The sequence below is a fragment of the Vombatus ursinus genome, unplaced genomic scaffold, assembly GCF_900497805.2.
Source record: "Vombatus ursinus unplaced genomic scaffold, bare-nosed wombat genome assembly UNPS02014786.1, whole genome shotgun sequence".
NCBI lineage: Eukaryota > Metazoa > Chordata > Mammalia > Diprotodontia > Vombatidae > Vombatus > Vombatus ursinus.
The window spans coordinates 13,941,376-13,967,541 of record NW_020954564.1 but is presented as its reverse complement, the minus strand read 5'-3'; the positions used below and the strand labels follow the sequence as shown (position 1 = coordinate 13,967,541).

The following is a 26,166-nucleotide window of genomic DNA, read 5'->3' as shown; positions in this document are numbered from 1 at the left end:
AGTGGAGGTAAGGGTATGGTTCTGTGAGATAAAAGGGCATTTGGCTGTGAGGGTCACGAGGGTGGTTGGCTGTTTCTGGAGTGGGTGGTGGCAGTGGAGGTGTTGGCTAGGTTTTTTTGGTGGAGGCTGGCCTTTCTGATGTGAAAGGAGGGTATTCTTCTTTGAGGGGTGGGATGGCCTGTTTTCCTGGGGATAGTAGAGACAGAGTACCTCTGGGCTTTTAGCAGGGGAGAGAATCAGACCACTGGCAGGCCCTGAGGTGGGTAGGGTATTTCCCCGTGGAGGGTGGAGGTGACCTGGCTATTTCTGGTGGGGAGGAGAAACAGGGGGCAAAAGAGTAAGGTCTTTTTCTTTGAGATGAGGGAGAAGGGCTATTTCCTAGGGTAGGAGACAAGACTGTTTCCCTGAGGGTGGGGTGGGAGGCTTCTGTTCCCTGAAGTGGAGGGGAGGGTCTCCTGGGGCTACTTTCTCTGGTTCTCCCAGGGGGCTGGGCCCTGCTGGGCAGGGCAACACCTTCTTGGAGTCAGGGAGAAGCTCATTCCACGTTGCTATGCATGGCTTAGCAACGTGCATTCACTGAGGATAATGAAATTATCCCCAGGAAACAATGCAGGCATCACTTGAAGCCAAGAAGGAGCCAGAGCTGCCGACATCCCTTGTTTGTTAAGACAAGGCTTATGCCACAGGAGTTGGAGGTGGGGGGAGGAGGGAGGGAGGGAGGAGGCCCTGAGTTCATTCTTTCCTCAGAGGAAAGGGGGGAAAAAGAGGGGAAGGGGGTGAGGTAGTCACCTTCAGTCCTGGCACTTGAAGGTGAGCCCCGATGGGTCGGGGAGGGCTAAGGGGAGGGGAGAGGAAACCCATGTGGCTAGAAAGTGTCCAGTGAAGGACAGGCTTTCCCCTGCAAATCCTTCCCAGGGACCAGACAGGAACAGGGTGCTAAAGTGATGGGTTAAACCACACGGTCTCCTTCCAAGCCACAGGCCATGCCTTCTGTACTTGGCAACATGACTTCTGCTCTACCCAGGGTCACTGCCTTACTCTGTTTCAGTCCCCCATCAGCCACATTGGCCCCTCCTTCCCTCCTTTTCCATACTGGTCCTTGGTTCTAGGCAAAAGAGGGCCTGGGGTGAGACATAAGGACCATCTCTAGGACATTAGATCATACAGTGTTAGAGCCAAAAGGGATCTTAGAATAATGGACTGCTGTAATATGGAATGTAAGAGTTGGATGGGACTTTAGAATATTACAACTGGAGGGAACAATGGAGAAAATGTAAATAGTCAAGAGCTTGTGTGTAAAAGATCTGATGACTTTAGTGGACCTCAAACTGGACATGAGTCAACAGTGTGACAGGGCAGTCAAACAGCCTCATTGAGACTTTTAAAATTATTAAATCAATATAAGAAACTTCTGGGGAAAAAACTTCTTTACCATCTGTAGTTTTAGAAAGCTGCCTGGGGGGTAATGAGTGGTTAGGTGACTTATACAAAGTCACATAACTAGTTTGTTTCAGAAGTAGAATCTGAACCCTGATCTTCCTGCCTCCAGGGAATTTTATCATTCGTTACCCTGTCGATTGGATCTTAGGTTGCCTTAATAAACATGTGGTGGCCAGAATGGGGAAATTCATAGGATCATTCATTACTTTAGGGCTGGAAGGGCCTTTAGAGATCTAGTTCAAGGCCCTCATTTTTCAAGTGAGGAAAACAGAGGCCTGGAGAGATGAAGTGACCTGAAGTGATGAAGGTCACCTTCAGCCAGTTAGGTAGGATTTGAACTCAGGTCCCCTGACTCCAACTCCTAGGCTCTTTCCTCTTCTACTCTAGTCATACGATTCTGGAGTGCTGTGTTCAGTGTATCCACAAGAGGGAAACCAAGATGTTGAAAGGACTAGACAGCCATGCAAATGGAGGAACTTGAGGGATTTAGCCTGGAAAAAAGAAGCCTTGGGGGAGGGGGGATTCTGATGACTATTTTTGTTAGAGACCAAACTGAGAGTCAGTGTAGTATAGCAGAAGGTGGCGAAAGCTAGCTTTGAATCTTGCCTTTGATAATTGCTAGCTGTGTGACCCCTGACACAGGATTCAACCTCTCTGGTCCTCACTTTCCTTCTCTGTAAAATGAGATGTTGTCGGGTCACCTGTATGTAGTACCTACCTCACGGGATTGTGGCAAGGCAAGTACTTTATATAGGCCTTCAAAAGCTAGCCACTGGTGGAGCAGCTAGGTGGCACAGTGGCTAGAGCACCGGCCCTGGAGGTAGGAGTATCTGAGTTCAAATCCAGCCTCAGACATGTGATACTCACTAGCTGTGTGACTTTGGGCAAGTCACTTAACCCCGATTGCCTTGACATAAATAAATAAATTCTTAAAAAAAAAAGTTAGCCACTAGTAACTTAGAGCCCTGGATGAAAGTTCCAGTGAGGCAGAGCTGGACCCAATATTAGGAAGAACTACCTCTCCATTCAAGTAGAATGGCCGGCCTTCAGGTTAGCAAAGAATCCACCTGTGGAGGTCTTCTCGGGAAAGACCACTCATTGAGGAGACTGGAGAGGGCATGGCTTTTCAGATAGGGGCCGGACTTGATAGGCTCTGGTCTCTTCTAGCTCTGAGATTTATCATATTCAACAAATCTAGCAGAGACCTTCCTTCTGCTACTAAATAGCTGCTTTGGGGCAAGTTATGACCCACCTGTGAGGAGTTTCCTTAGCTATAAAATGGGGCATCAGGCCTCCTGACACATACCTGTTACCCTAGCAACTTGGGAGGACGAGGCTAGTGTATCTCTTTAGCTCAGGAGTTCTGGGTTCTCAGTAGGCCTAAAAGTTGATAGAGAGTAGGGACTAAGGCCACCATCATTATGGTGCTGGGTGGGGTGGGTAGGTGCCTAATAACGAATGTTTTCTGTTCTAGATCCCTCCCGGTTCTAACAGTCTGTTTTTGGCCCAAAGGGGCATCCAGCTCCAGCCGTCTGTGGAGGTAGGGCTGACATTCTAGGGTTCTCTCTTCTCTCCTCTCTCCCTCCCTTTGTCCCTGGGGCAGGGATGGGTGAAGGGGGGGTGGTGGAGAAGGGGGTGAGGGGAAAGTGTGAGCTCTTCTCTGAAGTTGACAATTCCCTGGGAGATAAATGACAGTGACCTTGCTACACCGAATGGCTTACGACAGTAAATTCTCCAGATTTATCTAGGACGTGGGCTTGTTTAGTTAACCTGGGGTGGGGGGGGGCACGGATGACTGCAATGATAATTACATATCTGTATATATCTATGCATATATAGCTGGGTTTCATGCACAGAAACCACAGCACATGCGTGTGACATGCATCGTGGGCAAACAGATGCAAACAGACAGGCTGGGCAGGGCTATGTCACGGTTCTACACCCCCTTCTTGCCCACTTTCATCCCCCTCGGTGTCAGGCCTGAAGAGGGCTGCCTTTTTATCTGTGGGGGGAGGCGACAGGACACTACCCCACCAGCTCTGAATACCTTCCTCCCCCCCGGGCCACCTCCGGATTCAGGGGCTACTTAGGAAGGGGGGAGGGGGAAGACCAAGAAAGGAAAACTGGGAGCAGGTGGATAAGTGGTTCTCGTGTCAGCCCAAGGAGACTCATCTCCCGCCTTTGGGCTTGGGGAGGAGGGATGAAGGAAGAAAAGACCTTCTGCTTTTGAGCAGGGAGAGGACAGGGAGGTGGGAGGGGAGGAAAGGGATCTCTGGATTTTGAGGGATGGGGGTTGAGGGGAAGGAGGGGCCTCCTACCTATAGGGAAACAGAGTATGGGGGGACAGTCAGGAGCAGGGAGGTCCTGGGTTTGGTGATGAGGCAGTGGTGAGGTGGGAGGGGGGAGATGAGATCTTCTGCTTTTGGGGTAGGAGAAAATGGGGAGGGGAAGAAAGAGCAGAAGGGGAGAAAGAAAGGGGGCACGGTGGGGTCAAGGCAGCCAGACTCAAAACTGCTTTGTTTATCTTCTTCAAGTTCAGTCCCCAACCCCACTTCGGTCATGTTCCCCCTCCCACTCTACCAGCCACAAGGTGCCCAGGGTCCTCTTGTCTTCTCCTTGCCTTTCCCCAAAAAAGACCCTACAAATGAACCCTGCTTTCTGGAAAGGGGCCAATCAACTGAGGATTCAGGGACTGAATGTGTAAGCGCTGTCCTCCAGGGGACAAAGCACCAAGCCAAAGAAATGAAGGGCTAATGGTGAAATTTGTGGCATGAAGCTTTAAGGGGAGGCAGCCATGGGGCAGGAAGTGAGAAGGGGGAGGGGACAAGATGGAGAGCGTTGTGTGGAGAACTCGGCTCAGGCAGAGTTAGGCTCCCTTCTGACTCACACCAGAACTTCCAGAGTGGGTAGGGAGCTGTCCCTAAGCCCGGAGCAGAGCTGTTCCCCGCTTCTGAGCTCGGGCCCTAGGCCAGTACTCCCCAGCCCCCAGCCCCAGTAAGGGTTTTGTCTCTGCCTCCTCCCATCTCATACCTGAGGATTTGAACGCTGTCAATTCCACTGCCTGAAAACAGGATGAAAATCAGACAGGGTTACTAGTACATCCCAAACCAGGGGCAGCCACAGGACTTTTGTGCTTAGTTTCCCAATCTGAATTCTATCCAGTGACTGTTGTTGGCCTGGGCCCAATTGACCTTCTCCAGGAATGCCTATTCTTCCCCTCTGTCACTCAACTCACCCCTCCTTCTGTCCCCTCTCAACACCCCCTCACCCCAAGTCTGTCCCTGTTCTGCCTTCCATTTTCCAATTCAGCTCTTCTCAGCTCAGTACCCCTCCCCCCATCCCATTTATCCTTCAAGGACTCAGAATTTAGGGGTCTGTAGGAAAGGCTCACTGGTCTCTTCTTGTGACCTTCCTCGTCTCTGGGCCTCCGATTCTCCATCTGTAAAATGATGAGGTTGGACTAGATGATTTGTGAGGTCCCTTCCAGCTCTAAATCTATGACCTGGGATTCCTCCCTGCCCTGAGAGTGTGGGTAACACTGAGAGAGAGAGGGTGGGACCCCCTTTTAGTGAAGTTGGCTTTTCCTCACTTCTGGACTGGATCAGGGACTGACCGCCCGCCTCTCCCCCTTCCCAACAGCTGCAGCTGTTATGAAATGGTTTCCTCGTCTCCCCTCCTCCCCTCAAACACCAGCCCAGCAACAAACTGATTCGATCTCTCAGCCTCCCTCTGTCTCTTGGCCTTGGCATTCAGACACCATGCGGAGATTAATGCTCCCGGGCTCAGAAATCATGTCACCTGGCTCATCTCCCAGTTAGCACCTCCCTCAGGGCTATTCTGCCCAGTAACTGAATGCCCAGCTGACTACTCAGCCCCCAGGTGGCTGAAAGCTGCTCTGGTCTGGTGGGTTTAGGGTGGAGAGGCCTAGCTGGCCCACCAGAGGCATAGGAAGGGGGTGGGGGAGCACCAAGAGGACTGAGATCATCTGATCGGGGATCTGCCTTTCCAATCCCTCCTTTTCACTCCCTTCTGGTTTGTGGGTTGGGCACTAAAAACATAGCCCAGGTTAGACCGAGGGGCTAGAGGCAGCTTTAAATACAGTGAAAAGAACAGTGCACAAATCAGAATATAGGGGTTCCAGCCCCAGCTCTGCTCTCGGCTCACTTTGTGTCCTTGGGCAAATCACTTTTCATCTCTGGCTTTCAGTTTTCTCAGCTTTAAAATCAAGGCATTGGATTAGACGGTCTGTTAAGGTCTCTTCCATCTCAAAACATCTATGTTCTATGTTTTAATAGTCAAGTTCCCTTCTAGCTCTGATGGTCTATGTTTCAAGCTGTCTCAGCCTGAACATTTCATGTTTTAATGTATCTTTCGGTTCTGACATTCTGGGTCCTAAGGGTCCTTTCTAGCAATGGAATTTCATGATAAGCCCCTGGGCCCAGTGGGTCATAAGATCTGTGTCAGCTCCTAGATCCTGGTTCAGGGCTTCAGAGAATGCTCCCATCCCCAAACACCAGGCCCAAAGGCTACTTACTGACTTCTCAGATGACATGATGGATGAAATACCCACTGGGATTTCGGCACCAAGATTCCCTAGAATTTTAAGAAAATGACAACAGTTGTGTCAAAGCTTGGCTTTAACAGAGCCTAGAAACCACCATGCTGGAGAAGGAAATGGCAAAGCACGCCAGTATCTTTGCCAAGAAAACCCCAAAAAGGGGTCATGACTGAAACGTCTCAAATGGACTCAACAAAACAAAAAACCCACTAAACCTTAGACACTGATGAAGAACAAGTCGCCGGTCTTATTTTGTGCCACTGAAGTTAAAGCCGATGGCCCAAAAAGATTCTCCCCTCCCAGAACACCCTACTCTGGTGAATGGCTGCTCCTCACCTCTCTGGTCCTGCACATACCTTTTCTAAGGCTCCTCCCAGCTCTAACAGTCTAGAGAGAGCTCAGCACAGTGGAAGGAGCTCAGAACCCAAAGATCTGGAGTTAGGAAGACCCGAGTGCAAATCCTGCCTCAGAAACCTACTTGTGTGATCCTGGACCAGTCATTGAACCTCTTTCAAAATTTCTTCATCTGTAAAACCAGGGATAATAATAGCACCTACCTCATAGGGTTGTGGTGAGGATCAAACCTTAAAGTGATATACACATGCTAATTGTTATTATTGTCATTATTGAAGTTAATATGTTAAGCCTACCTACTGGGGGCATCTGTTTCCTTATCTATAAAATATTAATAAAACTGTTTGTACTTAAGAGGTCATCCTGAGGAGAAAACACATTGAAAGCCTTAAAATGCTATAGAAATGGAGATCATTCTAGTGTTCCACCTGTAACAACTGCTGTTACTGTTGTTAAAGATCCTTTCCAGCTAATTCAGATTATTTCCATTTCTATTGTGGGTTAAGGTTTACAAAGCACTTTTCTCCCAACAACTTTGTGTGGTAGGCTATACAAAAATTTATTACCCCTATTTTACAAATGAGGAAACCAAGGCTCAGTTAAGGTTTAGTGACTTGCTCTGGGTCACACCATTATTCAATGTCAGAGGTCAGGCTTGAACAGGCAGTTAGGAGGTACTGTGGATAGAGTGCTGGACTTTGAGCCTGGAAGACTTAGGTTCAAATCCTGCATCAGACACCTACTCTTTGACCCTGGGCAGGTCACTTAACTTCTCTCCTCTTCAGTTTCCTCCTCTGAAAAAGGGGATAATAAGAGCACCTCCCTCCCAGACCTATTGTGAGGATTACAAGAGTTAATATTTGATGAGTACTTGCAAACTTTAAAATGCTAAATAGATGCTACTGTTATTATTATTATTATTAAACTCAAATCTTCTGCTACTATTTTCCCAGCCTACCACTTTTTCTACCATGCTGCCTACAGGGGTGTTTCAACGACCAAGAACTTTTGAAAAGGTGAAAATACTACTCAGATACTGACGATGACATCCCACTTTGACAGATGGGCAAAGGACATTACAGAGAAGGGGGCAGTGACTTGAGCAGGGTCTTGCAATTAGAGGGAGAAGGGGCCACCTTGTACCTTGGTGGAGGATGTTCCTTTGGGGTGGGGCCCAGGTGGCTGGGGCTGGGGCAGAGGCGCTGCTGGTGAGGCCAGGAGGATTTCCTTTCTTCACCTCCCAAGAAGCTGTGCTCCTTGGGCTGGATGGGTAGTTTATTGGCCGGGAACAGTTCTGTAAGTCACAAATCCCCCGCTGGCTTGGGCCTGCCCTAAGGAAGACTCCAAGAGAGCTGGGCTGAGGTTAAATGAGAGTTCAGAGGTTGGGGGATGTGGGTAGAAAGTAGACCCAAGTACATATAGGCGCCTGAGTCAGACTGCCCTATACCAAGTTCAATGCCTCTCTATAGGAGAGGGGAGACACAGGTGAGTTAAGAGCAGTCAGATCCACCCTGTTTATGTCACACAGATAGGAGATACATAAAGGGATCAGCAAAGACGTATGGAGGTGAAAGATGCTCCTACCTTCCCCCAGCATCTCAAGTGTTATACTTACTGTGAATAAGAGAGCTTTCTTCTTTTCCTTCATCCTCTGTATGGCAAGTCTAACCTGGGGTGGGAAGTGAGAGGAGAAACAGGGACCAGATCCATGGCAATCTCACCATAGAAATCAGAAAGTCAAAGCTGGAGGGTCCAACCTTCTCATTTTACAGAGGAGGAAACTGAGGCCCAGAAAGTGACTTGCCCAAGGTCACACAGTTAGTAAAGAATGGAATTAGAACAGGAACCTAGCCCAATACTCTTTCCACCAGTCCCAGGGGAATCTGACCAGCCTTGTGGCAGGCACAGCAGACCCTGATTTAGCTACACTTCAGAGACAATCTTGGAGTTAAATTCTAGACCTCAGACCTTAAGTGTCTATCAGAATCCACTTAAAGGAGCCAGTTAGAGGTGAAATCAGGACTTTTGTCTCTAGATATATATACATGGGTATCATGTGGATGAGGGGAGAAAATAAGCATTTATATAGCACCTACTATAGCCAAGGGACAGGTAGGTGGTACAGTGGATAGAGTGCTGGGCCTGAGTTCAAATCTGGCCTCAGACACTAGCTGTGTGAGCCTGGGAAAGTCACTTAACACTGTTTACCTCAGTTTCTCATCTGTAAAATGAGCTGAAGAAGGAAATGGCAAACAATTCCAGTGTCTTTGCCAAGAAAGCCCCAAATGGGGTCACAAAGAGTCGGGCATGATTGAAACCACTGAACAACAATAAACTGTATGCCAGGCACTGTGCAAAGTGCTATTTACAAAGAGATACTGTTATTATATCTGCTTTTACAGTTGAAGAAGCTGAGGCAAACAGAGGTTAAGTGACTCGCCCAAGGTCACACAGCTAGTAAGTGTCTAAGGCTAGATTTGAACTCAGGTCTTCCTGATTCTAGGCCCAGAACTCCAGTCATTGTACCCACCAGCTGCTTCTATGAAGGATAGGAATTAGACTTATTCTGCTTGTTCCCTGACAGCAGAAGTAGGAGCGATGGGTGGAAGGCAGATGTCAGCTTGATACAACAAGTGGAGTTGTACAATAATGACATCGGCTACCCATCACTGAAAGTTCTTCAGTGAAGGCAGGATGACCACTGGTCAGGCATATCGGAGGAGAGTCCTGCCCAGTTAGGGGCTGGACTAGATGCTCATTGGCTCTGGAGTTGGAGGACCTGGGTTTAAATCTCACCCGTGATGCCCACTCTCTGTGCAAGTTACTTTGGGTAAGTCATTTGGGCTTCATGGCCTCCAACGTCCTCTCTGACTGATCTAGGATCCTGGGATCACTGTAGCTCAAAGACTCCATGATTTTAAGATCTCTTAAGACATTCCTTCCCCTCTACAGTCTCAGCTCCCTCATTCTTTCCTTCTCTAGACTGCATCTTCGTGACGGGTGTGTCTAGATGGGGCTGCGGAGTGGGGAGTACTGGGCCACACACTCAGTCACTAAAGAAATCTTAAGGTGCCCATTGCCAGACCCCTCCCCAGCACTCACCTCACTGTTGTAGACAGCATAGACCAGAAATATGTACAGCCCCTAGGGATATAACACAGAAGGGGGAAAGCGTCATTGCCTCAGGCCTGGGGGCTTGGAATAGTCTACCCACTTCTGGAGGGAGAAGTGGTCCGGGGTCCAGGTCTGCCATTTTCTGGTGTGGGGGGCCAGGTCAGGGGGAGGCTGAACAGAGGGAGTGACAGTTACTGAGTACCATCTCCCTCTTCCCCAAGGAAAACCAAAGTTAGCATTTCCTTTGGGAGGTTTTGCCCTCTAGTGGCCATATGGTCGGAAATTCCAGCAGGTCGGATGAATAATAAATATCCTTTTTCCTCCAGCCCTGAGACACAGTGAGCGATGGAGCTGGTTCAGAGACCCCCTGTAACGTGCCCATTAGACTAGAGTTCTCTAGGGTCTTTCCAGGTCTGATGTTTTATATTCTAATAGTCTATGTTTTAAGGACCCTTCCGACTCTAACACTCTATATTCTAAAGGAACTCAGTAAGTCCTGAGCTCAAATCCAGCCTCAGACTCCTACCAGCTCTGTGACCCTGGGCAAGTTACTAAACCTCTATTTACTTCAGTTTCTTTAATTGTAAAATGGGAATAAGCAGCACCCACCTTTAAGGGTTGTTGTGAGGATCAAGTGAGATAATACTCGTAAAGTGCTTAGCACAATGCAGATCCCATAGTAGGTGATATACAAATGCTCCTTCCCTTCCCTTTCCCTTCCCCTAAAGCCTCATTCTGCTCTAATAGTCCAATTTTATTCTTTAACCTTTGATGTTCCAAGTTCCCTCCCAGTTATAATGCCTCACAAGTCTACGAGATACAGGAATATAGAGAAACTGAAATCTGCAGAGATAGAAGCCAAGACAGAGATGGAGAGACTGGGATAATCCGTAGTAGAGACTGGAAGTGCAGAGGAGACACTAATGTAGCGAAGAGAGGGTCACTAGAGACTGAGATAGAGATACAGAAAAAATAGAGGCACTGAGAAAAATGCCTACATAGGGAGAGAGACAGACACACAAAAGGACATAGGAAGAGAAAGACACACAGATGTATGCATTCACTGAGATAGAATCAGAGAGAGGCAGAAATCTACAGGGAAGGGAATAGGTCAGAGGCAAAGGAGAAGGAGGCAGAAGGTGGGCCTGGAGAGAGCCAGTAGCCATGGAAATGAGGTACTTTGGGCCCTGCCCACTATCCAAGGAAGGGAGGGTTAGCTATGGGGTCTGACTAAGGAGCTAAAGCCCAAGCATAAAACGAGCACCTCCAGGGTAGACCAGAGACTGGGGGGAGATCCTGAGTACTCTGCCTGCTGCCCACCTCCCACTGCCCACTTCAGCTGAAGCCTGCTTTTCTGCTGAGCAAGAAACTGGGGAGATACCAGGGACAAGGAGAGACACGGAGAGACAGGAAAAGAGAAATGGAGAAACACGAGATAGGCAGAGAAAGGAAGAGAGACAAAGTGAGAGAAACAAAGCAAGAGATAGGCAGGGAGAGAGAGATACAAAGGCTCAGTCCTCAGTCCCCATCACTTTAGTGTGAATGAGCATCAGATTCTTTTCTTCTTCCCCAATAAAAGACAAGGGTCAGTTGCTGAAAGCTGGACTGGGTGCGGGATGGAGAGAAAGCTCTGAATGTAATCCTCTAGGGGCTATGCCACATATGCTCCAAGGAGTTAGATCAAATGGATGCTGGAACTCCCTGGAAATGATGTTGATGGAGCATGGGAGGTGTATGTGGGAAGGGCTCTGCTGGAGGACGTGGCTGGACACTTCTTCAGACCTCAGGGAGCATACAGAGGAGCTGGAAGCAGAGATCTGTGTCCCCCTTCCTGTCCACACTCCTCCCTCTCCCTACCTTAGACTGGGTTAGACACAGGGCTTCTTCTGGAACATCTACACACACACACACACACACACACACACACACACACACACACACACTCCAAGCACCTTATAGGGCAAGACCACATAATAAGAGTTCACACAGGGCTTTCCACACAGCTGCCCTGTGAGGTAAGGAGTGTGATCATTATTTCCCCCATTTTACAGATGAGGCTAAAAGAGGGACGGGAACCTGCCTACAGTTACACAGCATGTAGCTACGATGTATGTAACATCATTACATAGTATCATAGATTTAGAGCTGGAAGGGACCTCAAAGGACATCTACTCTGACTCCTTTTTACCGATGGAGAAACTGAGGCCCAGAGAAATGACATGACTTGGTCAAGGCCACACAGCCAGTAATTGTCAGGAGTAAGGGTTTAAATCCAGATTTTCTGATTCAACCTATTTTTGAGTTTCCTAAAGAGTCAGAAGGGCAATAGAAGGTAGAAAGAGACCTGGATTTGGAGCGAGAGGATTTGATTTAATTCAATAAAGATTTGAATCTGGGTTTGAATCCCACTTTTTAAATTTACTAGTTGTGTGACCTTGGGCAAATAATTTCATCCTTCTGGGCCTCAGTTTCCCCATCTGTAAAATGAGGGTGTTGAATGGGGAGATGTCTTTTCAATAACAAATCCCAAGATTGCTATGATTCCAGGTAAAGTGATCTTGTTACTCCAACACCAAAAGTAGGGCCAACACTAATCCTAGAGTCTGAATTCTCTGCTTGGACTTCTGAGTCACCTTCTGTAATGGCCCACCTTGGACAGAGAAATGATAAGGAGAAAGGAGGGGGTCTGGATGTCCAGGGAGGCCGATGAATTGAACCCAGGCCCTCTGGCATGCTTTACTTCTGTTGTACCTAGTGGGGGGATACCTGGAAAGAGTTGAAGATGATGGACACATACGCCCATGCCATGCTGAGGTGTGCCAGCATGCTGCCCAGCCAAGTCAGGCCCAGAACTGGCAGCAGCACCAACACAGGTTTCACTGTTGCCCTGGAAGAAAAAAGGAGAGAGAGAGCCCCATCAGTACAGAAGCCAAGGGCTAGGAGGGTGGGACACATCAGAGAGAGAGCTAAGCCCCTGCTCCCTTCCCCCTACAAAAAAGTCCGACGACAGGGAAGGTAACTGGAATCCTTCTGTCCTATCTTCCCACCATTCTATAAGAATAACCGTATGATCACAGGCAACTGGTTTCCCCTTTCTCTGCCTCAGTTACTTCAAATATAAAATAAATAGGGGGCAGGGGTGGGGAGAGATTGACTTAGAACCAGGGGTTCTAAACCTGAGATACACAAAGTCTTTTTTGAAAATTGTATTTCAATATTATTTATTTTTTTTTGGTAATCTTGTGTATTTCAGTTTACATACTTAAACCATTATTCTGAAAAGGGGTAATAAAAACATTATTCTGAGAATGGGCCTCCATGGGTGGAGGAATGATAAGTAGGAAGTAAAGAGTTGGGGTGCCCAGGAAGGCTGGTGAAACATCATCCTGAGAAGGGGTTCATCCAGAGGTTTTGGCTTCATGGCCAAAGGGGGCCACGGCACCAAGAAAGTTAAGCACCGTTGGACGACATGTTCAAGCTTAGAATTCAGGTTCTAAGGTCATGTCCACCTCTAAGGTTCTCTGTTCAAAGGTTCGTTTAGTCTTGACTTTTTATGTTCTATGGTTCTTTGGCCAGATTCTTGAAGATGCCTCCCTCTCCCTGGATGTTAACCCTTGCCCTTCCCTCACTCAGAGCACTCCCTGGTTGTCAGTGAAAATTTGTCTTTGGTGCCCAGCCCTCAACAGGTGGTCCCAATGGCCCCTTACCATATCTGGACTCCAATCTGCCTCTCCAGGCTATGTTGGGGACTCAGCATTCTGGAACGTCGTCGGGCACTGGACACAGTAACTATTACCACTCGGAATAAGATGAAGGTATTCACCTGTGGGCCAGATGCAGAATGGACGCATTCTCTTCCCATTTGCTCCATAATTACTATCCCTTACTATTCCTCTTGGGTCCTCCTCCTAGCTTTCTCTTTCAGAGCCTTGCTTTTTGCTCCCTCCCCCCTCCCTTCCCACCAAGAACTGCTATTTATCAGGCTCTCTAAAATCCAATACCCTAGACCCTCAGGACTCACCCCTAGGTAGTCCTCCCCCCCCCCCCAAATAACAGCCCTGCTTCTGTCCTTTAGGATCTCATCTCCTTTTCCCTGGAGCTCTTTTCTCTGTCCTCATCCCCCATAATAACCCATCAGCCTCGTCAGGACCTACAATTTTCCTGGCCCTAATCTAGTTCTCCTAAAAACCTCTATTCCCTCAGGATCTGTTCTCTTCCTGTTCCTCTTCTCTAAGCTTCATCCCTGGTCTCTCAGATCCCCACCTTTCATCCTAGTCCCCTAAACTCACTTCCTATACCCATAGGATCCACCACTCTCTTGGACTCCCTGGAACATACCCATTCAAGCCTCACTGAATATTATCTTTCTGTCCAACCCCACTTTTCAGAGCCATCCCCTCAGGCCTTCCCTTGTCCCTGCCCTTCACTCACAGTCAATACAAAGAGGACAGGTCCTGCAAAGGCCCAGATGACCCCCTTCTGCAAGCTAAGCCAGCAGTGATGATCAGCCACATAGCCATCAAAGGAAGAAGCCAGAGTGACACCTACAATGACCACTGGGAGACCTGTAAGGGGGGAAGGATGGCGGGTGAAACAGGATGACTGAGGAAACAAAGGTTCGACCTTCTAAGCATATCGATTTATAAGCAATGCATGCTGATTACCTAAAAAATAGGGACCAGGCCCCTTCCTCAGCTTAAAGCTAGGCCCTGAATACAAGGAGACAGGCTTTTATACATTTAAAACAATCAAATAAGGCCACTTAGGTAATCTGATTACTAATTGGAGGAAAGATTAGGGACTTCCAAATTGGGAGGGGAAGAGCACACAGGTGCAATTCCCTGTATTCAGAAAAAGAGATGTCCTGCTCTCCCAAGTGTCTGTAAACATCAAAGGAGTATGGAAACAATAACCGATTGATCAGTACGGGGCCAGTTTTCAGATAAGACATATAGATTGCTTGAGATGTACAATTGTGGGGCAGCTAGGTGGTGCAGTGGATAGAGCACCAGCCCTGGAGTCAGGAGGACCTGAGTTCAAATCTGACCTCAGACACATAACACTTACCAGCTCTGTGGCCCTGGGCAAGTCACTTAATCCCCACTGCTCAACAAAAAACAAAACAAAAAAAGAGATGTACAATTGTGAGAAAAGTTCTTGCATCAATCTTTGGATCTGACTGGCTTTCTGGTCAGCATAACTTAGCTCTCGGTTAATGGTCTCTAAGCAGCAGGTACAGGTGGTGCAGCTTCCCAGCTGCACAAGGCTAAGTTCAAACAATACAATGCAATAAAGTTTTCTCCTAATTCCCATAATTGAATAAAGTTTTCTCACAAGACAGAAATTGGACTAGACCCATAACTGAGCTAGCTCCAGAACTGAGGCACAAGTTGGAGTCAGTGTGGTTCACTCAGTTCCCACAATTAACCACTTGCTATCCCAATGCCCTCAATTCCATCAAGACCGACTAGATCTTAATGATCGTTTCTAGCATCTCTCCCCAATTACCTCAGATCAAATAGCCTCAGCTTTGCAGGCTGCCTCCGAGACCCTGGGGGTCTTTTTCTAGGTGGAGTGAGGAGAATTGTGAGAGAGCTGGAGGGTGGGGAACAGAAAGTTTGGGTATGGGTTGGGGGAGGTCATCAAGGACAGGATTTGGGCATATGCAGTCGTGGTTCCAATCCAGGTTTGAGAGGCAGAATGCAGCAGTGGCTAGACCCTTGGGTTCCTAATTGGAGGTAGATCATAGGATTTAGAATTCAAAGAGACTTTAAAGACTTAGCCCAATCACCTTATTTGACCAAAGAGAAAATGGACCCAGGGAGGTTGTCATTTCTCCAAGACCACACAGGCAGTAAGTAGTAGGTCTGGGATTTGAAGCCAGATATTTTGACTCCAAATCCAGAACTCCTTCCATAACATTTTGGTCCAAATATAGTCCCTCCCACATAGGCTGCATCCCTAAGATATCATTGCTTGAAGAGGTAACATAGTCTGGTCAACTCCTTACCTCCCTCCCACCTCCCTGCCTTTAGGGGCTTCCTGGAGCTCAGTCCTTACCCCAGCCTATCATGTAGTAAAATTTCATCCTCCGGTCCTCACTCCTGTTGACAGCTACGACCTTACTCCACAGCAGGAGGCCCTCGACCAGCATCCAGGTGAAGGCAGCCATGAAGAAGAGGTGCAAGAAGGCTGTCAGCACCATGCATATCACCTGGGACCGGGAAGAGCCAATATAAGGGCCAGTATATCACCTCCCACATCTTGGGCCACCTCAGACCTTGAAAGCCCTCCCACCTCACTCATGGGACTCAAGTCAGAAGATCCCTGTTAGAGTCTGAAGTTGATCCTTACTATCCAAGTAACCTTGGGTAAAGTCATTCCCTATCTCTGAGTCTTAGTTTCCTGATCCATAAAATGGGGACAATAGAGCACCTCCTACCTCCTGAGACTATGGTGAGAGGAAAACACCTTGTAACCTGTAAAAATGCTAAAGAAATGGAAGTTGAGTGCCATCACTCCATGATTGAAAGAATGATCAGTGGTGTGACATATGGAAAGAACACTAGATATGGCAAAGACCCGGGTTCAAGGCCAGGCTTTGTTATTTATTAGCAGGGTGACATTGGGAAAGCCACTTCATGTCTCTGAGATTCAATTATATCAATAAGATGGAGATGATAATTACCATCTACCTCAAAGGGCATTTGTGAGGACCAAAGGAGATCACATATGTGAAGCATTTTGTAAACCTTGGAAGGTGGCTATCAGAATTACTGTTAAAATCAGCAGCAGCATCAGGAGGGTGGTTCACATAGGAGGCACTTAATCAATGTTTATTAATTGATCGATTGATTCACCAGAATGAGTGGTACAATGAAAATCAGGAGACCTGGGTTTTTGTCTTGACTGACACTAATTCTGGGTGACCGTGGGTAAGTTACTTTCTATCTCTGAGTTTCATTTAGTATCCTCACCTGTAAAAGGGGGATGTATTTTGCCCTCTTTCTCTTACAGTGGGGTTTTGAGGTTTGGATGAGATTTTTTTTTTTGCTAGGCAATGGGGTTAAGTGACTTGGCCAGGGTCACACAGCTAGTAAGTGTCAAGTGTCTGAAGCTGGATTTGAACTCAGGTACTCCTGACTCCAGGGCTGGTGCTGTATTCACTGCACTACCTAGCTGCTCCCAGATGAGATATTGCATGGGAAATTATTTCTAAAAGTACATAGGGAATAACATGGTTTGGGTTTGGGAAATGAGTGAAGTGTGTGAGGATGGAGTTCACCAGCTTTACCTAAGCCTACGTGACTTATGAGGCAACCAGGAGCAGTTGGGAGGGTTGAAAAGAATCCTCAATTTTACTTCTTTGTAGATTTCTTAAGTGAAATTCCCAGTATGATCTGAAGGAGATCCAGGCCAGCAACCCCGAGGTATAATAGGAATTCAAAAGAATTTGGGAGCTATAACTTAGATCATCTGAGTTTGGACTGAGTAAACATGAATGGGTAGCTTTGGATGAAATAGTTCAAAAGACAGACTAAAAATGTGCTGGGCTTCTCTACCTACTTGGCTGGGACTTAACTCACAAAGGAGTTAAAGGTCATCAGCGACAGGTGAATGAAGAAGCAAGCAATGCATAACAGCTAAAGACCAGTAGATGGCAGCAGAGAGCAGAGAAGTTGGGAGCAGTGCGTGATGACATCACCAGAGAGGGAGCCTGTAGCATCAGAGGTATGAGTCAATAATAATAATAGCTAATATGTATATAATAGCAACGTATGGCTGTGAGAGTTGGATAACAAGGAAAGCTGGGCGCCATAGAAAAGATGCTTTCAAATTGTGGTGCTAGACAAGATGTTTGAGATTCCGTTGGACAGCAAGAAGATCAAAATCAGTCAATAATTAAAGAAATTAATTCAAGCTATTCACTAGAAGGTCAAAAAATGAAGCTGAAGCTGAACTACTTTAGCCACACAATGAGAAGATGGGACTCACTGGAAAAGACCTTGATGTTGGGAAAGACTGAAGGCCAAAGGAAAAGGGGATAGCAGAGGATGAGATGGGTAGACAGTATCATGGAAACAATGAACATGAACTTGGACAGACTTCAAGAGACAGCAGAGGACAGAAGGACCTGGCGTGCTATGGTCCATGGGGGTCACAAAGAGTTGGAACTGAACAACAAAAAATATAGCACTTATTATGTGCCAGTCACAGTACTAAGCACTTTTTTACAAATACTATCTCATTTGATCCTCCCAACAACTCTGTCAAGGTAGGTGCTATTATTACCAAATTTATAGTTGAGGAAAGTGAGGCAGAGATTTTAAGTGACTTGATCATATAGCCAGTAAGTGTCTGAAGGCAGATTTGAACTCAGGTCTTCCTAATTTGAGACCCAGCACTCGATCCACTGTACCACCTAGCTGCTCCAGTTGCCTGGGAGTACATGTGCTCCTCCATGCAATTTCTTTGGATGTACCCTATTGTTTGTGCTATGCAGGTATCGGCCTCATGGGACAGTGTACCGCTACGTGTATGGGGAAATCTTCATCATTTATTTTGTTATGCTGTCTGATTAAATGTCTTTGCTCTGAACTAATGTTTACACTCTGATTAGCCCAGCAAGAGAAAACACAGAAGTGGGGCTTCATGACCCTTGGTTTTGAGTGGATTGTAGAGCAATTATAAAATACAAAACTGTTCTGGCCTTCTGAATTTCTATCTATAGGATGGGAATACTCATTCTGTTTCTTCTCTCTTAGGGAGGTAACAAGGATGGAGAGGTGAGAAAGAGAGGTTGTGATATTGTAGACCCAGCTCCTTCTCTGTCTAGGCAGGACCCAAGTTCCACCTTCTGACTCATCCACACATCTCCAGGGCTAGGACTGCCCACCTTCTTGGCTTTTGCCCACTCGCTGAACATGAGAAGTGCTTCAGCAGCTGCTAGAGCAAGGATAAGGTTCTTGTGAACGGTGGTCCTCTCAGACTGGGGGAGCCTGGGAGAGACAGACAGAGGAAAAGGGGAGGGGAAGGAGGGACGAATGTGAGAAGGGAGGAGAGGAGGACATGAAGAGGCAAAAAGGGAAGAGATGATGAAGAAAGGGAGACAAAGATGATAAAGAGATGAGTAGGAGGAAAAGGTGAGAAAGTAGGGTGAGTGGAAGAGGGAGGAGGAGAGATGAAGATGAAGAAAATAAAGGAGTAGAGGAAGATGAGATGGCAAAGGCAGAAGAGAGAGAAGGAAAGTGGGACAAAGAGAGAGGAAATGAGGAAGACGTAGAGGGGAAAGTGGAAAAGAGGGAGAAGGGTGCCAAAGGAAAGAAGAGAAGGAAGGAGAATAAGCTGAAATGCCAACTTCTCTCCCCAAACCTTATCCTAGTGGAAAGTTCCCATGTGCTCTCCCCACCTCTCGCTGGACTAGAGGTTAGAGCTCTGATCAGTAAGGACAGATAGGCAGTAGGGCCAATGTTGGAGGAGCATTGGGCATCTCCTTCCCTGACTACATTTGAGGATGGAATCGCACGAGCCCTGGGGCACTTCTGAGGTGCTGCGAAGTCTGGGGCAGAGCACGTGCAGGGTTCATCAGGTGTCCCAGGACTCCTTACCCAACAGCCAGGAAAAGGACGAGAGTGGTGATGAGGGCACAAAAGGACACACCACAGCCAATGAAAGAGAGTGTCTTCAACACAGATTCCTCCTCAGAGCTCCTCTGTTTGGAGAAATGAACAGGGCAAAATCACATGGAGATCGGGGGTAGTGGAGCCTTCTTCCGCCCTTTCTTTCTGCCTATGTCAGGATGACTACTGGGGGCAAGCCACTTTTCCATTCCGAGCCTCAGTTTCCTCATCTTTAAAGCAGGGAGGTTGGACTAGACAATATTGAGCCCTGACATTGTGTGTTCTGAGGACATTGCCAGCTCTGACAATCTACATTCTCATGTCTCTTCCAACTCTAATGCTGCCCTCCTTTATACCTTTTCCCCACCGCTGTCTCTCTCAAGCCTCTCCCTCTCAGCCCCTTCACCCCCTAATCTTCGCCCAGTCAGGATTCTGATGACTGTAACTGGATTACTATTAATGATAATAATAATAATAGCAGTGAGCATTTCCATAGCACTTTAAGGTTAGCAAAGTGCTTTGCATATTATCTAATTAGATTCTCACAACAACCCTGGGAGATATGTGTTATTATTCTCCTATTCTCCTAACTTAGAGATGAGGAAACTGAAGCCCAGACTGAGGAAGTGACTTGCCCAGGGTCACATAGCTAGCAAATAAATGTCTGAGGCAGAATTTGAATTCAGGTGTCCTTGACTTCAAATCCAACCCTCGATCCACTGTGTCACCTCATTATTTCCAGGACTGATGGAACCCCTTAACTCTATCACTAAACACTATTTCCCATTCGACTCTTCCTATTCCTGACTCACCTGAACATCATACACCTGTAAGAGGATGGCAAAATTGGTGCTGTGATTGCAGAAACAGGAGATAGATTCTTGGTGCTGAGCAATCACTGAACATCCTTCCAAGGACCAGGAGCCTCCAGCCTCAGGGCTAGGATAGGAAGAAAACAAAGAGGTCCTTTCATTAGAGTGAAATCACACTGTCCTGCACCCATTTCTCCTTGCTACCCAGAGAAATTGAGACAAGGCCTCTGCCACCAGGCTGGTTTGGAATCTCACCACCAATTTGATATCTGACCTTAGATATGATTATTTTTCCTCTCAGCTCTTTAATCTATAAAATGGGGATGATAATACCTATTCTACTTATCCTGTAGTGATGTTATAAGGATCAACTCAGATGTGTGGAGACCATTTCTCTCCTGAGGGAGAGCAGGGGGTGCAATGGACACAGTGCTGGGTTTGAAGTCAGAAAGACCTCAGTTCAAATCCTGCCTCAGACATTTATTAGCTATATGATCCTGGGCAAGTCATTTAACTTCTGTATGAGTCAGGTTCTTCATTTGCAAAATTGGGATAATATAGCACCTGGCAGCACAATTCCTCCAGAGCTGTTATGAGGATCAAATAAGGTAACATTTGTTAAGTGCTTAGCATAGAGCCTGGCACATAGTAGGTGCTTAATAAATATTTGTTTCCTTTCCTTCCTCCCTCGTTCCCTCCCTTCTTTCCTTCCCCATGCCGACTCTAAATGTAACATCCTATAAGTGCAGAATGCTGCCTACATTCCCAGATATGATCGTTACATCCATTTGGTTTTCCTCAACCTTTTCTTTGTTAAAGTGAGGATTTGGGGTAGGGGAGTAATAGTGCACACGTTAAAAGGCTTTGTTTTCCATTTTGTCTTTCTTGTGAGGATGGGGTGATGAGGAGAGAAGGAGAGAATAGAAATGCTTGTTAATTGAAAACAATTTAATTGAAAAAGAAAACATGATGTGAAAAGCAAAAAACCATTAACAAAACTTCTAAAAACACCCCCAGCACATATTCAGGCACTAGAGCAATGCCAGACAGCTGTGGGGTCATGGAAATAACACTAGATTTGGACTCTGAAGACCTGGAGTTTGAATCCTGGCTCTGCTCCCCATTATCCTTGGGACCTGACTCAGGCTTGAGGAATGGAAGCATAGTAAGGGAGATGGATGCTGGGTCAGGAGTCAGAGGACTGAGGTTCAAATCCTGCTCTTGCCATTCACTACCTAATTGACATTGAGCAATTCCCTTAATAGGAGCAGCTAGGTGGTACCAGGCCCAGAAGCAGGAAGACTCATCTTCCTGAGTTCAAATCCGGCCTAAGACACATGCTAGCTGTGTGACCCTGGGCAAGTCCCTCAACCTGGTTTGCCTCAGTTCCCCATATGTAAAATGAGCTAGAGAAGGAAATGGCAAACCACCGAGTATCTCTGCCAAGAAAATTCTACATGGGGTCACAAAGAGTTGGACACAACTGAAAAATGACTGAACAACAAAAATTCCCTTATTCTCTCTGGGCCTCAGTTTCCTCATCTAGAGAGCAGAGGTCCTTTCTGACTCCAACCCCTGTAAGCCCAGACATTAATAAAGAAAAGCACCAAATAAATGCAGAATTTTACCCATGGTTAATTATCACTTTTACTATAGCTTTTTATGGGGTTTGGAGATTTTGTACTTAGCTGATAGAGCCCCCTCCTATCAGGGACCCTGGATCATTTAGAGAAGAGATTCTTAAAGTTTTTTGAGTGTTAGATACCTCTGAGAGTCTGGTGAAGTCTATGGACCCTATGGACCTAGAGGCAGCTAGGAGGTGCAATGGATAAAATGCTAGGTCTGGAGTCAGTTCAAATTTGGCCTCAGATACTTACTAGCTGTGTGACCCTGGGTAACTTCTGTCTGCCTGAGTTTCCTCCTCTGTAAAATGAGGATACTAATAGCACATATCTCCCTGGTTTATTGTAAGGATCAAATGAGATAATATAATTCATAAAGAACTTAGCACAGTGCCTGGAACATAGTAGGCACTTAACAAAGGTTTGTTTCCTTCTTTGCTTTCTTCCTTCTCAGAATAATGTTTTTAAAAGCATAAGATAATACACAGGATTGCAAAGGAAACCAATTATACATAAATTGTTGTTTTTCAGTTGTGTCAGACTCTGTGAGTCCAGCTCATTTTACAGATGAGGAACTGAGGCAAACAGGGTTAAGTGACTTGCCCAGAGTCACACAGCTAGTAAGTGTCTAAGGCCAGATTTGAACTCAGGAAAAGGAATCTTCCTGACTCCAGGCCCAGCATTCTAACCACTGGGCCACTTAGCTGCTTCTTATATGTAAACAGTGTTTATCCAGTTTTAAAAGAGCAAGCTCATGGATAGCAGGTTAAGAACTTCTGATTTAGGGGGAATCACTGGGCACCAACTTGAGTGATTCAACTAGGATATTCTTTAATTCTGCGTCTTCTATTATAGTTAGGGGGCAGGGCAGGAGGTTTTTATCACTAAAGTTAATCACAACCTCTGTGAACCTCAGTTTTTTTATCTATAAAACTGTGCATAAAAAAAGTCTGGCCCTCCCTCCTTGTCAGGGTAGTTCTGAGGATCTCTAGGTAGCCGTAATATTAAATCATCATCATCATCATCATCATTATTAGCAGCAGTATCACTTCAAGGATCCTCATTATTAGTGCTGAATAATAGGGCCTTCCCTCCATTGTATTTATGTGTGTATATTTACATGTCCGGCTATGCCTTCAAATATCTATATACATACATATGTGTGCAGATGTATATAAATATATATATATAGATAATATAGAGGTATATAGGTATAGATACTCTCTCTCTCTCTAGTTTGAAGTTATTACTCACTCCATCACTCCAGGAAACTCCCCACACCCTTCAATTATATGGAGGGGCTTTCCTTTCCCCTCAGGCAAGAGGAAGGAATCATGCCTTGGAAATCAGTGGGAATTCTTTAAAAGAAAAAACAAACAAAAAACCGAGAAAGCCAGGGAAACATATAAATATGAAAACCCAACAGTATGTATGGAGTAAAGGAAGGCCTAGGTTTTTAAAAGAGTGGAGGGGGTAGAAGTATTGCCCAGCTTTCACAAAGGTTGGGGCCTCTAGGCGTCCAAGGCTCATACCGTGAGTTTGCAGGACTTTGCTGGCTACTTGTCGATCTGGATAAAATTCATAGTGATGGAAGGTGAGAATGATCGGTCAAATGCAACAAGATGGAATTGAGGAATGATAAATGTCAGGTTCTATATTGGAGTTCCAAAACAAAACTGAGTAAGTATGGAGAGGTGAAGGTAGGACCAGACAAGAGTTAGTATGAACAAGTTCTGGGGGCTTTGGAATCTAGCAAGCTCTGTGTGGGTGTCAGTGGGTGTCATCGGAGTGACGTGGCAGCCAAGAGAGCTAATGGGACCTTAGGCTTCATCAAGAGGAATTTCATGTTCAGCACTTGGGTGGTGACAGTTCCCTTGTCTCCATGCTGGTTACCACATTGGGAATATCACATTCATTTCTGGGCCCCCCCCACTTCGGGAGAGACACTGACAATCTAGTACAGCCAGCCGATAGTGACCATGATGGAGAGGGGACCAGAGAGCCAGGGTTGTGTGGGAGCTAGCTCTTGTTATATTTTCAGTGTGAGCATTTACACCTTGGACATTAGCAAATGCTACAAATCAGGGCTTTGTTGTTTGTTGATTGTCTAGATTTAAGAAAGTAATGGAGAAAATGTGAATAATGCAGATGAAACCTAAAAGTATGTCAAGCCGGCTGTTAAGCATTTATCCAGCACTCCCCTGCTGGAAATGATGCCACATCCTAGACTCTGGTTTAAGAAACCAGTGATGATTAATCCTGGAGGAAGAGAAGACTTTAGGTATGTTACGTGAAGGGTTATCCTATGGGAGAGCAACTAAGCTCATTCTGATTGGCTCCAGAGGGCATAACTAGAATAGGCTGGTGGATGTTACAGTGAACTAACTCTTGACTTGATTTAAGAATAAATATATATATTTAACATATACTATAAGAATTTAATATATAATGTAATTATAAATGTACATAAACAAATATAACAACAAGTAGGGGCTGCCCTGCTTTTAGAATGTAGCGGCTTAAGGTTTTCAGGCACAGGCTAGATGACTTATATTTTTATTTTTTTAAGGCTGTAAAGGGAATTCTTGTTTCGATATTTGTTAGACTTAAATCTGTGATTCTGTGAAGTTGGCAGTATTCAAACTCCATTAGCAGTATCTCCTTTTGTCGTTGGCCAGAGGGGGTCACTGTAGCATTGCTAATAACATGATTTTTAGCTGTAACACTTTCAATTCTGCAGAGAATCACTGAATCTTGGTAGGGACCCTCAGAGGTCATCCATGACCAAAATTAAGAGAGATTAAGGGGCTTACCCACAGTCACACAACTAGTACATGTGAGAAGTGGGATTGGAAAACATTCCTTTCCCTATACCATGCTGCCCAGTGAACCTCAAAACCACCCTGTGAGGTAGGTGGGGCAGGAACCATTACTTTCATCCTGCAAATGGAAAAAGCAAGGCTCACTGAACGGGAATGACCCGCCTCCCACCTCGCCCCGCCCAGGTCACAGAATTAGTTAGTGGAGGAGTCACAACTCTTCACTCTAAGTTAAATTCAGGTTGTTGGTTTCTTTTTATTTTGGTTGGTTTTTTTGCGACACTGAGCACTATTGAAAGTCAACTGTCCCAGGTCTGGATAAAGAGAGGAGAAAATCAAAAGACAAAAGGAAGGGTCCAATCACACATTCAGGGATCCTAGTGTGCTTAGGAATCTTCTTACTCTCCTCTCACCCCCAAGGCCCATCAGGTATAGTGTTTCCTTGTCAAGCAAGCCTCACCTTGAACACAAATCAAAGAATTTAGAGCAGGGGTAGGGAGCCTGTGGCCCCGAGGCCATATCTAGCCCTCTAGGTCCTCAAGTGCAGTCCTTTGATCAAATCCAAACTTCACAGAACAGAATTAAGGGACAGCAGACATCATGAATGAATTAATGGATGAATGAATGAATGGATGGATGGATGGATGGATGGATTAATGGATGGATGAAATGATGAATAAATGAATAAATGGATGATGAATAGATGAATGAATAAATGGACAGATGGATGAATGAATGGATGAATGAATAAATGGATAGATAAATGAATAAACAGATAAAGGAATGGATGGATGGATGGATGAATGAATGAATGAATGAATGAAAAAGCATTTGAGCACTTACTCTGGGTAAAACACTGGGCTAAGCTCTGGGGACACAAATAGAAAAGACTGCCTTTGCTTTCAAGGAGCTCACATTCTAATAAGTGAGTGAGACAATGAATGAAGACAGTTCAAATAAATTCTGACTAAAAATATCAACTCCCATTTCTTCAGTATGGAGTACTTTCCTCACAACAACTTAGCTACTGCTAGTATTTTTGTACCCATTTTACAAATGAAGAAACTGAAGCTCAGAGTGTTTCAGTGACTTGCCCCAGGTTGCCCATGGTACAGTAGACAGAATGCTGGATTTGGAGTTGGAGGAGCTGAGTTCTAAAGCAGCTGCTGCTACTTACTATCCATGGGCCCTTAGACAATTCTTTTTAACATCATCTAATCTAGGGGCTCTTAATCTGAAGCCTGTGAATTTGGAACTTCTAATATTTTGATAACTGATGTGATCCTATGTATTTTATTTTTCTGTATTTAAAAACCTTATTCTGAGAAGGAATCCGTAGGCATCTATGACACACAAAAAAAGATGAAGAACCTCTAATCTATCCCAGCTTCCTCTTTTTAACAGATGAGGAAACTGAGATGCTAAAAGATTAAGTAATTGTGCCCAAGGTCACACCAGTGTTAAAAAGAAGGACCAGAATTCACAGCCAGGGCCTTGGGCTGCAGATCTAGTGGGACTGCTGGTCCCCTTCCTTCCACCTTTCCCTCCTTCCCCCAAGTTTTCACTTGCCCCCTCTCAGCCTCCCCAGGAAATCCTGGCCTGGAGCAGACTATAGCTAGCATGGCTACTTTCTCTTGAATCAAGGGCTACCTCACCTGCTGCTGAAATTCCAGAAGGCACAGACAGGCTCCACGAGTTTATCTGAAAAGCCCTGCAGAGGAAGAAAAGGCAAGAAAAGAAAGGTAGAGAGAGCTCACTTCCGTCCCAATCCAAGCCCAAGCATTTGTTAAGCACTATCACTGTGCTGGGTGCTGATGATACACAGAC

The 26,166-nt window shown here is 46.0% G+C and overlaps 1 protein-coding gene across 1 annotated transcript in view; it reads right to left on the bottom strand.

Annotated features, from left to right (window-relative positions):
- Positions 1 to 4,360: 4,360 nt before the first annotated feature.
- Positions 4,361 to 26,166, bottom strand: part of LOC114047003 (adhesion G-protein coupled receptor D2-like) — a 43,744-nt gene continuing 21,938 nt past the window's right edge. The window contains exons 12-25 of the mRNA XM_027867646.1: positions 25,995 to 26,050; positions 19,899 to 20,025; positions 19,075 to 19,178; positions 18,363 to 18,465; positions 15,527 to 15,680; positions 13,898 to 14,031; positions 13,174 to 13,289; positions 12,233 to 12,353; positions 9,455 to 9,496; positions 7,968 to 8,021; positions 7,496 to 7,709; positions 5,975 to 6,033; positions 4,709 to 4,879; positions 4,361 to 4,501 (exon numbers count right to left, since the gene is read on the bottom strand). Coding sequence (XP_027723447.1) covers positions 4,361 to 4,501; positions 4,709 to 4,879; positions 5,975 to 6,033; positions 7,496 to 7,709; positions 7,968 to 8,021; positions 9,455 to 9,496; positions 12,233 to 12,353; positions 13,174 to 13,289; positions 13,898 to 14,031; positions 15,527 to 15,680; positions 18,363 to 18,465; positions 19,075 to 19,178; positions 19,899 to 20,025; positions 25,995 to 26,050 — 1,596 coding nt within the window. The remainder of the gene's footprint in view (positions 4,502 to 4,708; positions 4,880 to 5,974; positions 6,034 to 7,495; positions 7,710 to 7,967; positions 8,022 to 9,454; positions 9,497 to 12,232; positions 12,354 to 13,173; positions 13,290 to 13,897; positions 14,032 to 15,526; positions 15,681 to 18,362; positions 18,466 to 19,074; positions 19,179 to 19,898; positions 20,026 to 25,994; positions 26,051 to 26,166) is intronic.